Source organism: Myripristis murdjan, chromosome 12, assembly GCF_902150065.1.
Source record: "Myripristis murdjan chromosome 12, fMyrMur1.1, whole genome shotgun sequence".
NCBI lineage: Eukaryota > Metazoa > Chordata > Actinopteri > Holocentriformes > Holocentridae > Myripristis > Myripristis murdjan.
In genome coordinates this window covers 25516340-25530769 of record NC_043991.1, presented here as the reverse complement: position 1 = coordinate 25530769, position 14430 = coordinate 25516340, and the positions used below count along the sequence as shown (strand labels likewise).

General features: G+C 44.0%; 1 protein-coding gene across 2 annotated transcripts; it reads right to left on the bottom strand.

The window, feature by feature from the left end:
* Nucleotides 1–976: 976 nt before the first annotated feature.
* On the bottom strand, nucleotides 977–13269 carry thbs4b (thrombospondin 4b). 2 transcript variants are annotated; one of them, XM_030065745.1, is made up of 23 exons: nucleotides 13217–13250; nucleotides 12941–13052; nucleotides 9566–9766; nucleotides 8949–9199; nucleotides 8735–8837; nucleotides 8438–8520; nucleotides 8272–8323; nucleotides 7969–8120; nucleotides 7598–7735; nucleotides 6635–6712; nucleotides 6358–6510; nucleotides 6150–6254; nucleotides 5878–5985; nucleotides 5410–5569; nucleotides 4055–4173; nucleotides 3865–3917; nucleotides 3404–3597; nucleotides 2834–3012; nucleotides 2445–2493; nucleotides 2160–2356; nucleotides 1823–1995; nucleotides 1439–1578; nucleotides 977–1103 (listed from the first exon to the last, which is right to left on the bottom strand). In XM_030065745.1, the coding sequence occupies exons 2-23, from the start codon at nucleotides 13017–13019 to the stop codon at nucleotides 1045–1047; spliced, it is 2826 nt and encodes a 941-aa protein (XP_029921605.1). In that variant the 5' UTR covers nucleotides 13020–13052; nucleotides 13217–13250; the 3' UTR covers nucleotides 977–1044. The 2 variants fall into 2 exon arrangements, with proteins under 2 accessions (XP_029921605.1, XP_029921604.1); XM_030065744.1 differs by having other exon boundaries at nucleotides 12941–13269.
* Nucleotides 13270–14430: the final 1161 nt, after the last annotated feature.

The following is a 14430-nucleotide window of genomic DNA, read 5'->3' as shown; positions in this document are numbered from 1 at the left end:
GACATGAAATCACTGCAGAATTTAAAGATCTTTTCTTTTCCTCATCAAGAGAAGAAGTAAACGTGTAGGTCAAAGTCTGGCCTAAGGATAAAGTGATGGAAACCAAACTCATGGAAAGTTTTACTTTTGTCATTTTGGTGAGAGAAGGCACAATCGGAAATTGCAATGAGTCAAACAAAACATGATGTGCTCAAAGTCTCCACGAAAGGAGCAAAAATGTCATGCTGATAGAAACAGAATTGTAGCTGTACAACCATAATATTGTCAAAATATAGGAAACACCAATATAAAGTCTCTTCTGAGCATGTGATGTCGATTTCCTGTTATGAAGGCAGTCCATTCCAACTGAGGTGAGGGATGCAAATTCAGCCACTACTTTAACTTTCTTTTCTGAGTCACAACCTTCATTTCATAATAAAATATCTTCCCGACAGGTGCATTGTTCAAGATGGAAACATCCTCATGTACAGGATATGAGTGCCTGCATGATTATAATATTATCCAAATGGCAAAGTGTTCTCAATAACCATGAACAAAATACATCACTTTTGCTGATTACAGCATAATACGCCACGAAAAAGCAAACATCACCATCTTTGTAATGGTGTTTCCTTTGTTTTGAAAATACCTAATATATCATTATGCAAACTGAGTTTAAAGACGGAAGAAAAATGTCAAGCATAAAAAGCAACTTCTTTGGAAAGTGGTGCCACTGAGGCAACCTGTGCTAAAACTACATGCGCTTATGGCACTGTAAGTCTCTGGATATAAAAGTGTCCACCAAAAGCCAGTAAGTTATGTTTGGTAATATTCATTATAACTTATATTATTTGCTATTACAACCTCAGTAGAAGTCCTTAAGATGAATGGGAATGGGAAAACAGCCAGGATGATATGCACATACAGTACTAAGATTGTGGTAATATCTGCACATCAGACACAGTAGACTGACAAATAACACACATTCAGACACACACACAAATGCACACACACACACGCACACACACACACACACACACACACACACACACACAAGTTTCGACTTTAGAGTGAGTCAACGCCGTGCTGAGTGCTGAACTCCTGGAAGTCCTCGGGGATGGTGTCTGTGGAAGTGAGAAGTTTGGTATCAGGAGTCAAGCTCAGAATTTAACACTGAATGAGGTCAAGCCAAATGCAGTTTCGAGTTCAGAGTGTTGCTCCTTCTCAACAGAATGAAGCGCTGAGATGTTCAGTACTATTACTGGCCCACTTCCCAGACACAGATTAACCAAGGTCACTGAAGAGAATATTATTAAAAAGAAACTGCCTCGAGAACAGCAAAAACACAAACAAACCCCAAAAAAAAAAAAAAAAAAAAAAAAAAAAAAAGCAAGCTCTGTATTTGTAGTGTAAATTAACACCCAGAATATCGTATTAATTTGACAGAGCCTCTCCTTACCATTGCAGCGGTATTTCAAATTGGACCAGATGATGTTTTCCTGGGAGAAGCAGAACACACCGAGTCGTCCTCCTCTCATGGTTGTGTCGATCGTCACACCGGAGTCTGCCACCAACTCAGTTCCCTCGTAGAAACGCGCCCTAAAACAACATGAGTTGTGAAGCCCTCTTCAAATATAATTTTACTGCAGCAATATTAAAAAAAAAAAGAAAACAAATAAAGTATGCCAGTAAGGAAACTGTGTGGCTTCACAAGGTGGCATTTTCATCAGTTTACTAGAAATAACTAATATTGTCTTAAGCCCTTTGAGACTGTAAACAGTGACACTGGGCTTTCAATAAACTTGAAGGCGAACTGGAACTGAGATTTCTTGTTTTCTCTCACCTGATGTATCCAACCTGTGGCCGGTGCTGCAGGTACCAGCGGTATGACACCTTGTCCTTCCAGCCCACATTTCGCGGGTCCTTCCACAGCAGGCGCACCTGGTCGTTGGTGTCTCCCGTGTGCCACAGGGAGTTTCTCAGGTGCTCTCCGGGGCCCGACCTTGACTTTACAGCCTGGTGAGACAGAGAGAGGGAGAAGTGAGGGGGATGTGTAAGCACAAGCATAACAGGAAAGCAAAAAATGTGAGAAATAAGAATTGCATTATAAAAACACATTTCAGATGGGCTGACTATGCATTCCACTCATGCGTATGTGTGACATGACTTGTATTTTCCACCTTAAGCTGGATGCCGGGCTCGGCCACAGCTCTGAAGGGCGTTGCCTGCCAGTAGGTCTGCTCCGTCTGCTTCCACATCACCACATAGAAGGAGGATGAGTCCTGGTAGCCGAAGATGAAGCCGGCGTAGTCATCGTCGGTCACTGTGTTGACGTGGAAAGTGCCCTCGAAGTCCACGCCGCTGAAAGCAGTGTAACCTGCGCAAAAGACGAAGAAGATGCACCCGGCATGTATAATGCCTGCTCACACTGTTTCTTGAAGGACATGAATGAAAATGAAACGTACCAACAGCAAGTCCTGGGTCACTGTTCATGGTCTGAACAATTTCCATGCCCTGTGTGAGAGAAAGAGAGTAGTGTTAATTATAAATTTTGAAATTATGCCTAAACATATACTGTAGGTTTCCCACTACATGCACAAGCATTTCAGTATATTCAAACAAACACAAAGCACACACATCTAAAAATTTTATCTTGGTGTTAGACTGAAAATGTGCCATGAAATGTGAAAAAGTCTGCACATAAGATCTGGCATTTTTACTCTTATTGCTACATATGATGTTTCAGGTGCAAGCCCTTCTTCAGACATGTCTGACATTTTTTTTTTAGCATGTGAACACCAACAGCTTCATTTATAGAGTGTGCGTTATTTATGTCTCAGCATGATAATCTCACCTGATTCAAAACAACCCAGTTGGGGTCGATCTGGGCGTCGCCCTCTGGGTCCAGCACCACCGTCTGATAGGCTCTGAAGTCTGTCAGAGTAACCTCAGCGTTCTCGGGGCAGTTGTCGATCCTGTCAATCACTTTGTCCTGGTCAAAGTCAGATTCACACACGTCTCCAACTCCATCATCTGAGGGAGGGCAGAGGGGTAATAAAATGGTTTAGACTGTGACAACAATAAATAAGTGAATCCAAATAAAAAAATAAAATGACTTGAAACAAAACAACATGCTCTATTTTCATACATGAAGGTGTAAGCTCAGGCGAGAAGAAATGAATACGTGCTCATCAAAACTGCCACTTCATCAGTGCAAGGTCACTGCACTTCATCTGTGCAAAATCTGAATGCGAGCAAAAAGGTACCGTAGATGAAAAGTTTCACTATTTATCTCTGAACACCAAAGCCTCAGCCATTTGAAGATTATTTTCATATCAAGTGCACCGGTTAGACAACTGCAAAGACTGAGGAGAACGAGAGTGCCGTGCTATTATATCTCTTTCTCAGCAAGACTATCACTCACTGTTGTCATCAGTCTGGTCAGGGTTTGGTACCAGTCTACAGTTGTCTGGTCCCGGTGGCAGAATGTCAGGGATTCCGTCGTTATCATCGTCATCGTCACACTCATCACCCAGCCCATCTTTGTCAGTGTCTAGCTGGGAGCTATTGATAACGAGGGGGCAATTATCCTTGGTATCCTGGTGACCGTCACCGTCACTGTGGAGGAAATCACAGAGTGAGACGATCAGATGACGTGACATTTAATAAAGAAGTAAGGAGATTTTTTTTTTTTTTTTTTTTTTTACATTTGGACTGAATTAGAGGTAAAACACAAGAAATATACTTGGAGTTTGATAATTTATGAGAACACTGGCATTTAATGTGATAATGTCAGTGTTATGAGTGTGCAAGTCTACGCTTGAGTAATAACACACTGTGGGGATTTTAAGGCACGCAGACTTATGAAGAGAATGTTTATATTACCTGTCTTGGTTGGTGTCACAGGAATCGCCGACCAGGTCATTGTCAATATCAGACTGAAACAAGAGCAGAAACTTCATTAAAATTTCCCTCGCAGGCATTTGTCTGTCTGTCTGCCTATGTCTGTATCGAGCCATCTATGCTGGGTCTGATCTGAGGCTGGGCCTGGTGGGCTGTTCAGGCCGTCTCTGACCTGGTTTGGGTTTGGGATGTCAGGGCAGCTGTCGCAAGCGTCTCCCACTCCGTCTCCGTCGCGGTCCAGCTGGTCCCTGTTCTGGACACGCTGGCAGTTGTCCAGGAAGTTTTTCAGGCCTGGTCACCAATCAATCAGAAGATCTGGTTAATGTCATCCACTAAACTCCACCTTGTTCATGTACAGCAGTGTATACAGATTTATACTGATTTATACTGATTATGCAGGCAATGTAGAGTATTATTTTGAATGTATTCATACATGGGAATGCAATGCCATTCTTTTTCATTATTTTTGAAATTGTTTTTTTTTTTTTCCTAAAGCAAGTGTAATTTTTGGAGTTAGGAGCACAATGACAATTGTCATTTATGATAAGAAAGGGACCAATTCAACACCAGCCTTGATACGGGCCAAAGAAATTACAAGGATACTGACAGAGATGGTAACTGATAGGGGGGTAAATTTTTGAGTGTTTACTAAATGAAAAAATCTTTGGTCTCCAGCGCTGTAGTAATAATTGATGAGGTCAGTGTATTGCTATATAGGTGGGTAAATCTCTGAGGCAGAGGTGAATATGTATTTCAGTGCCTGGATGATTATTTGAATGATAGATGGATATACTGCCAATAGCCAGAAATAGAAGTGGATATACTCTGTGCATCTGTGCACGCCCTCCAGTTTTTAGTAATGTCAACTAAAGTAACTTCATTTACATAACAACTGTACTCTTTTCATCACTGAAAATATCTGGATATGAATTATTTATTTATGATAAATGAACACAGCACAAATGGTACTGTTACCTCCATATTCTGATCAACTGTACCACCATGTGGCATGTTGTTTGTATTTTTGACCACTAGGATGCACTGTTGCATTTGCCATGTGCCGTAGGTGAACACCAGCTTTTTTTTTTTTTTTTTCAGTTGCCATTTTTCATTCATCTTAGGGAGGCAGCAGCATAACAGAGAATAAATAAAGGTCAACTTGCAGAGGCACAGAAAAAAAGGTAGAGAAAATAAAAGGAATTCTTTTTTTAAGGTGTAATCATAGCATGTGAAGAATCAAAGCTAATATTTATTCTATGTTCAGACGGCTGTTTCTCATTTTTAAACAAAGCTACTTTTTATGCCTCAGCTTGAGCTGCTGCAGTCACAGTCCTGGCTTCCACAAAGGTACAAATGTTATACATCTGTACATATTTTACAAAGATGTTTGAAGTCAATTTAAATATTTGTATGAATGAGCTGTAGCTCACGGTTGAAATGTGAATGAAAGGGCAGAGGGGGAGGCTTGGGATGTCTGTTGTTATATAACGTGAATGTGAACGCTGGTGATGCCGTTTCTCTTCCTACCATCTCCATCCATGTCGTCATCACAGGCGTCCCCTTTGCCGTCACTGTCAGTATCCCTCTGGTCTGGGTTCTCCACTGTGCGACAATTATCACAGGCATCGCCGTGGCTGTCCTTGTCGCTGTTCTTCTGGTCCACGTTGGGCTTTAACCAGCAGTTGTCCTGGGGCAGCCGGGGACAGCCACACAGACAGGGTTCATTCATTTTTTTGCTGGTGTGAGTGTATGTGTAGGTGTGGGTTTATTTTTGGGATGTCAGCGAGAGATGGTGTGTCTGCACGATGCAAAATGGGACTATTTAAACACAACTGACAAAAACATGGTTAAAACATAAAACATAATCTGTAATCTCTAATCAGTGAGTCGGGTCGATGATGCATGGTTGTTTGTCAGTTATGTCTAAACTGTCTTCATGCCGATGGACCCATGGCAATTTTATAAAGTACACCTTTAACACTGATTTCCACCAACCTGCTCATTTAGGATACCATCGCCATCTGCATCATCATCACAAGCGTCTCCTTGGCCGTCTTTGTCAGCATCCTCTTGGCCAGAGTTGGGAACGTAGATACAGTTATCCTGCCAATGGATATTTGTGACAATTAACAGCTGTTCATGGCAATATAAACGGATTCCATTAAAAGGAAAACAAAAGGTAGATTATGTGGCGTGGAGTAAGCTCTATTTAATGTGTCTAATGTATCTATCCCAGGACAGTTGAGGCTACTGAGGACCTTGGTTACCTTTTTACAGTTCATATCCTTGCATTTGAGTTTCTCATCTGGGTATCCATCGATATCGGTGTCTTTTCCACACAGGTAGCCATTACCGGCCCAGCCAATTCCACACTGAAAAGATAAGTGACACTCTTGAGAAACTGGACTAGCTGATTGTGTGTATTTGTTTGTTTGTGTGTGGATGGGTGGGTGTGTGAGTGGTGTAGAATCCTACCTGACAAGTGATTGAACCATCTCTCTCTACGGTGCATTGGGCATTGATATCGCAGGGGTTCGTCAGGCTGTTGCCACAGCTGATCTCTGGCTTGCAGCCAGTCAGCTGATCTCCTGTGAAGCCTGTCTTGCAGCCGCCACAGTGGTAAGAGCCCTGCGCGGGAAACGGGACAACTCGCCAATGAGCTTCTTTGACTCTTTACGGCAAATGGAAGCCTACATGAAGGAATCATGCAACATGAGCCTTGTATAGTTGTTAGATAATGTCTTTTTCTTACCATTGAGTTGTGACAGATAGAGTTTGCAGTACAGCCTCCATTGTTAGGTCCTTTGCATTCATCAATGTCGTCACAGACCTAAATTATGCAATACAAGTTGAATGCACCACATGGAAGACTTTTCATCCAAACATGTGAGACTGTCCTCCAGCAAAAAATGTACAGCAGCTTATTATTATCTATAGTTATGGGTTAAAGGACCTCTAGCCGTCCAATAAATAACAGCAGTGTGGTGTAGTGTTATGGGAGCGCCAAAATCTGAGTAAGGATGATGGTTTGGTGGTGCATCAATCAACCAAACTTACACTCAGCCAACCCGAATTACAATTCAAGCAACAACAGTGTTTCCTTTAGTGAATGTCACGTCGTCAGCTATCGTAACCTGAAGCCTGACCTTTTCCTAAACCAAGTATGATGCCAGTGAGCTAATGAACATTAACTCACTTGTAGTAGAGGGCTGTAACAAACAACCCATGTGGTCGTATGAATTGGAGGACCTGTGGGAACATTTATTTGTATAACAATTTGCCATCTTCTTTGCCTCTCTTCAAACTGAATTTTGCAGGCGTAACTTTGACAGGGACCTTCACTGGATCACATTGCCCCCATTTTAGCTGCTGTGAGCTGGTTGCCTGCTAGTTTCGCAACAGATTTATAGATTTTACAGATAACTATTAAGGCCCAGCAGGGTCCAGCCCCTGGCTATACATCAGACCTTTTAACCGCTTATGAGCCCGAGGTCCCCTGGGAGAGCCCTGCCAGTTTTTCCACAGACTCGACAAAAGGAGTCGGAGTTTTTTGAACAGCCTGCCAGAGGCGGCCAGGCTAGACAAATCAGTGTCATGCTTTAAATCACCTCTGAATCCACACTTGTACAGGAAAGCCATTTTATATATTGTTTTTTCATACCATGTTCCTTTTGTATCATTTTGTGAGTGTCCTACTTTCGATCCACAGTTTTACCTGTTTGTTGGTCTGAGCGAACAGAACGCCCACCCCCTCCACTGGCAGACCGGTGTAGCCCAGCGGACAGGCCTCACAGCGGAAGCCCGGGGCTGTGTTCACACACTTCACTCCAGGGAAGCAGGGGTTAAACTGGCACTGCAGAAAAGGAGGACAGGAGCTCTGTTGAAGCTGCAAAATCTCTGTGGCTCTCAAGGGCCTGCTCCCTAAAAGCTTTTAGTTTTGATGACACTTCTGCTTATGCCATAAAGAGTTATGGGATTGCTGAAGGGGCTAGCCCTTAGTAAAGGGGTCACGAAAAACATGAAAGGACAGACACACACACACACACACACACACACACACACACACGCGCGCACATACAGTCTTACCTCATCCACATCATCACAGCTGAAACCGTCCCCGGTGTATCCATCAGGGCAGGGTCCACACTCAACACCCTCCGCTGTCTCGATGCACATATCATCACGGAAACACACACCAGGGGCACATCTAGGCTTCACCACCTCTGTTCCTCCAAGTCCTTCAAGCAACACCGGGGAAATCCATTTTTTTTCACCATCAGCAAATTAACTTACTTTGTTAAATTATTCAGCCGTAGTCAGGGCCTACAAAAAAATGTAATGATCTCTGACATAATTGGTGACTCATATCATCATCACTGTTTATCTTACCACACGCCTGACACTCTGAGATGGTGTTTCTGAGGAACGAGGTCTCTTTAACCTGGAGAAAGTCCAACATAAATAGGTTTACATGCCCTTAAGCACGCTGTCAGAGGGGTCAGGGGTTAGGAGGAAGGGGTTAAGTGGCCTCAGAGGGACCATTAGGGGTAGTTACCTGCTGAATGAGGACGTCTTTCAGCTCGTTTATCACTTTGGTTAACTCCAGCATTTGATTGGACAGCTGCTTTGTGTTGACCCCTGGGAGAAAGGGACAGATACTGTGCTTAACTCCAGCTGGGTTAGAGGATCTTGTGTGTGACCGTGTGTGTGTGTGTGTGTGTGTGTGTGTGTTTGCTTATCTCACTCCGAGCTCGCAAAAAGACAAACAGTTGCTTCCGGCCCACTGTGATTGTTTTCCCGGTAAACATTTGGGTGTCTCGCTGGAGATTTATTTCCAAAGAAGGAATCTTACCTAGAGTTTGCACAGCGTCTCTCTGTTGGAGGTGGCAGTCTTGCAATGAAGCGACATTCTCGAACGAGTCTCCCACCACCAGCTTGAGCTCCTCTAAGTTGTCCTGTTAGATTTAAACGGGTCCAAGCGACCGATGAAGCCCTCTGGTAAATCTCAATAAACGATCAGGATTACATCATATTCGTTCATTGTATGTAAATGAGTGAGGAATCACCTGCTCCTTGGCTTGCATGGTCTTCAGCTCCACCATCCCGTAGCCCGCCGGCAAACCCTGGAATACGGCAGGGAGATCCCGGACTGTCTCCACCAGCCTGCAGTCCAGGTGCAGCTCCACCCCGCCTGGCCCCTGCTGCTGCATCCCCTTCAGGTGGAACAACAGCCGGTGGCTTTGGCCGTCCGCCAGCACCAGGTTGTTGAAGGTTACCGAGCTCATCCGTCTGTCACTTCTCAAGTAACGCAACACAGCTTTGTGAAGGCATGATGGAAGCGGAGAAGGTGGCGGCGGTGGCGGTGGTGGGGGTGGGAGGGGTTGGAGGAAACAAAACAGATAAGGGCAGGACATGGGGCATTCAGAGGTAGAAAGAGAGATAAGGTACGGGATAAATGAGTAAGGAGGAAGAACGGTGCATGTAAATATGGTGGAGAACTGATTAAATGAATAATGGAGGGGGAAAATATTGATCGACAACGGGGATTGTTTCTCAGAATGGGATGGAAATAAATAGCAGTTTAAACACACACGGAGGCACGGGCAGAAAAAAACAGAGAGGAGCCAAATCCATTTTCAGCCTCAGCTCAACAACTGCACCAGTGTCTTTCATGCTCTCGTACCTCGGTTGAGCTTCCCCAGCACGGTGAACTCAAAGTACTTGCTGTTGTCCCGCGGGTTGTACAGGCCAAACACAGTGGTTCCGGTCTTGGGCTGCAGCTTGAAGGTGGTTAGGATGAAAGCCTCGTTCACGCCCTGCTCCGCCAGGCCGCCCTGCAGCAGGTCTGGCAGGCAGTCAGGTGAGGTGAGCAGATCATAGACCGCTGACGGGGGGGGGAGAGATGTGGTAAAGCACATGAGCAATGGATGATGAGATATGAATATTCACAAGCCGCAGCTCCGCTCTAGTCTCAGAGTAAACACGTCCTGTGTAGACAAGAGGATGATGATGTCGGGCCGGAGTGTTTTTGTTAAGTTTTTTTTTTTTTTTTTTTTTTTTTTTCTCTGGGACACCGGGTCAATCAGCACAAACAAGGCAGTCTGATGTTTTTCTCAGGGAAAACAAATGGATGCTCACTGCAAGAGAAATTAACACATCGACTCTATCATATTAGTTATTATATTATATTATCAGATTTATTCCAATAATATAGATTTCAGTGATGAGGTATAGCACAATATCTACCGTTACACTTTCATTTTAAATCATAATTGTACAGCTTCACTCGTATGAGAAGCAGAGGTGTTGTGGGATTTGGAGATACGTACCGACACAGTGCCTAGTGAGTGTGAAATGCCAGAGAGGCATTGCAGATCTGAGCTCATGGCTTGCCTCTAACTTTAATAAAGTGACCCAGGAACTGGGCCGACCACGGGAGGATGTGCAATGAATCTGTTCTGCCATCTGCACCCACCGTGAATACACAAGTACCCTAAAAGCTGTGTACAAGGGCCACTGTTGTGAGGGAGCAAAATTGCTCCCAAATGCTCCCAGAAATCGTCCCTTCGCAGCCAAAATTGCAAAGCACAAATCCCAGATGAGATCTTCTCTCTTTCTTTTATCTCTCTCTCCTCTGCCCCAATGTTCCGTCCCATTTCCTCCAACCCACCATATATTTCGGCACATCAGGGAGCAACTAGAGGGCTTTAAAACGCGTGTAGTTAAACGTGACTGGGTCACAAAAACAAGCCATCTTTCACAGTGTTTTCTTTGCCCAATCACACTTTTACAAACACTGGGGCGGTTGTGATTTGTGAAAGGCCTCTGTATTTGACATTGTCTCGCTCACCTGGTGTGGAGTGTTACACAACCAAATAGATCTCTGTGTCTGACTCAACGTGACTCGGCCCATAAATTGGGGCTGCTCCAAGAACAGAACTTAAATGAAGGCTTCTCACATGTTTTTGTCATTTGTCTTTTTGGAGTCAACTCTGCGAAGACATACACTTACACACACACACACACACACACACTCACACTCACACACACACGCACACGCACACACTCACACACACTCACACACACACATGCAGTCATTGTACCATTGTCATTTGTCTTTTGGACAGGGGGCACCGTGGGGGTCACGGTCTCTTTACAACAGGGATCCTGAGAAAGTGTTCTCCTTTCAGCCCCCTAGTTAACCTCAGACTTCAAGTTACACCAAACAACTTCAACTGAATCCCATAAAGACTTATCTTGTCCTCCTTAAAATTAAGCCTCCCCCGAGCCTGCGCATGTTAAAATATCATAGCTGCAGACCAGCGTAATGTGTGACAGTATGATCTTCATTCTTTATTTTACCTCTTACCAAACGTGTACACTTCACACATGCAGTTCTGGATGTAGCTTACGTAAGCGGGGCATTATGCAGCTTTTGATTTTAATTGCAAATTGCAACTACATCTTGTAGCACTGATGTCCATGATAAAATAGAGAGAAATAAGATAGTTCATTAACACAGGGTTCAAACAGAAATGCACAATGAGGAGGTCACATACTGCACCCTGCAACCTGATTGATGTTACTGCTTTTTTTTTCCCTCGCTTATTTCTTTGGCTGAGGAACAAAATGTCTTTCAAGGCGTCTTGTTGTCCTTGATGGGCGGGGAGTTTGTGCCCAAAACACGGTATCGATCATAAAGTTGACTTTTAAAAGCCACAGATCTCATCGCCTGGTTAACTAATCAGTGTCACTGGTGCTGTTCAGCAACCCCATTAAACCATCCCACCACACACACACACACACACACACACAGATATATGACTATGGGACGGTAAAATCTTTCTTACTGCACCTATAACTCGTCCTTGGTCCCTTTTGAACAACAGTGAATTCTAATCATGCGGACAATGAGCCATTTTCGAGGGAGGTGATAGACGATGAACTCCATTAATCTGGACTTCTGATTGTTTTATACAGAACAGCATGCAGGCTTTGCTGGGTATTGTAAGGATTAATAGTGTGAACAAAATGGATGCCATCAATTATGAGAATCATTTGTGAGAAGATGATGTAAACAGAGAGAGAGAGAGAGAGAGAGGAGGAGAGGGGGAGAGAGAGTTTGTTTGCATGCATGTGTGTGTGTGTGTGTGTGTGTGTATCTGTTTGTGTGTGAGTGATCTGAATTGCTCTATTGCTCCCAGACCATTTGTGATTATTCCCATGTGTCTCTCTCTCTCTGTGTGTGTGTGTGTGTGTGTGTGTGTGTGTGTGAGTGTGTGACTTGACTGGGGCTTTGTTTGAATAAATAAGAGCCAGAATGCTTCACCCCCTGAAGTAATCAAACAAATCTGGCTGGAAAGATAGGGGAGGAGCACAAGAACTTTAGTAAGAAAGACAGTACAGCTACTGGAATTAAAACTTCCCTCGGCAAATACATTGTCCTCTCCGTGCCTTTGTCCTTTGTTCTCCTCACAAAAGTTATTCCATCACCGGGTCGGCCACCTCTGATCAAATCATGAAACCTGTACTCAGCATTCCTCCGCAATGTGTCTTTTCAATTTCCTTACCTCTCAACCTACAGAGGGATATTTAACATTTCATTCTTACCTTAGTGAGTATCACATGCCATGACTACCTCTTTGTGTACTTTTGGCCTGAATATGATATGCTCTATCGCAGCGTCTGCTAAACCTATTATGCATTGAACTCGGAGACATAGTGTGTTAAAATGCCCAAGGGTGAGACTGTGAAATCTTTATTTGACAGATACTGGCACTGGAGGATCCAATCATGGCCATGCTGTCAGAAAAATGTCAAATCTACTGCTAATCGACTAAAATCAGATCAAAATCAAAATCATCCTTTTTTATGTGTAGGTTGACATTTAAACAGCAAATCAACCTACATATAAACAACAACCAACAACCAAAAAAGTTATATCTCCAGATGTAACTATAATAATGTAAAGCTTTTGTAATTGATTATCTTTAAGTACATTTCTTCTTTAAAATGCATGGGAATTTTTTTTTTAAATGTTTATACAAGACATACTTACCTAAAGCCTGGGCTTCTACATTTAAGCACAGTTTTAATATCAGGTGTGAAGTCAGAATCAGGGTCGTCCACAGCCCCATTTTCTCCTTCCAACCGGTCCTGGATCAGCCGTGCGTCTGCCGTGACTCGTCTCTACCTGACCCAGTGGCAGTTTCCCGTATGTCCGTGCCTGTTGTGAGCGGTGCGTTTGAGTGAGCGGTGTGTGCTTGGCTCCTTCTCGAATCAGAGGTGAGGTAAGGCTGTCATGGTGAGCCTAAGAGCAGCTGCTGACAGTTTTTGTGTGTGTGTCTGCATTTGGTGTGTGTTGACTCTGTGTGTATATATGTGTGTGTGTGTGTGTGTGTGTATGAGAAGAGCAGGAGTCCTAGTGAGGGAGGAGCATCGGGGCCAGAACCTTCTTTTAAAACCCTCTTCAGACGGCCCCATGCAGAGAAGGAGTGACCTATTGAAACTACTGCATTGGCTCCTGCTGGCTGCCACTAATTCCCACAAGCTCTTACACAAACGTCCGGTTACTTTGTGGCTTCCACTGCAGTCTGGGAAGTCATGTTTGGCCACTGAAATCATGTTACATCCCAAAAAAAAAAAAAAAAAAAAAAAAAAAAAAAAAGGACCCAGCATTCTCATACTCTTCAATTCACGCTTGGGCTCCTTTAGGGGGGGTGTATCTCTGACAATGTGTTAAGCACCTCTGGCAATTAGAGTCCGATTTTATTAGCTCCACACATCCTCTGAAACACAGGGAGATTCTTTCACTCTCGTTCCAGGGAGCAGCAGCAACACCTTTCCCCCCTGCACCCTTTGCTACCCCTTCATCCCGGGGCAAAGTCAGGAAATGAGCGTTTTTGGAGCCCGGGCCTTAACAAGCCATGTTAACCTGCCAAACAGAGCTTCAAACAGGCTGGCTCTCATGGCCTGGAGGTCGTCAGCAAGTCTGGCACCATGCAACTTGCCACATTTGGCAGCGATGAAGAGTTCAGGTCTTTATAGTGTTTGTTTTTCCCTGTTTCAGTGCTTGTTGTGTAGGTTTTTTTTTTTAAGCCACCTGATTTTTATTCCATTTGAACAGTTTAAAAGGACTTCAGGCTGAATGGTACTTTATGGTTGAGTAGCTACGGAGCATGCAGCATTAAAAAATAATTACTAAATCTAAATTCTGGTCTGAGAGCTTCACTGGCGCAGAAACAGTAACGTCTCAGTGACTGCAAGATGAGGCTGTGACTTCAAAGGATAAACATCGGTATCTATAGAAACAAACAACTCCAAATGAGTCAGAGTTTCCATGTCTCTGCCACAGGTGTTCCTTGTGGTTAGCCTGGACGCTGCCGCTGCTGCAGAGCTCTGCTGTGCATTGATAGGGATTTCGTCCAATGACAGGACAGCTGGAGCTTTACCTGCCCTCTGATTGGCGGAGGTTTCGGAATGATCCTTTACAGGCTTGGGGTTCTGGATGAGAGAAAACCCAACAGCCCTCCACAGCTGGCTAGCCGG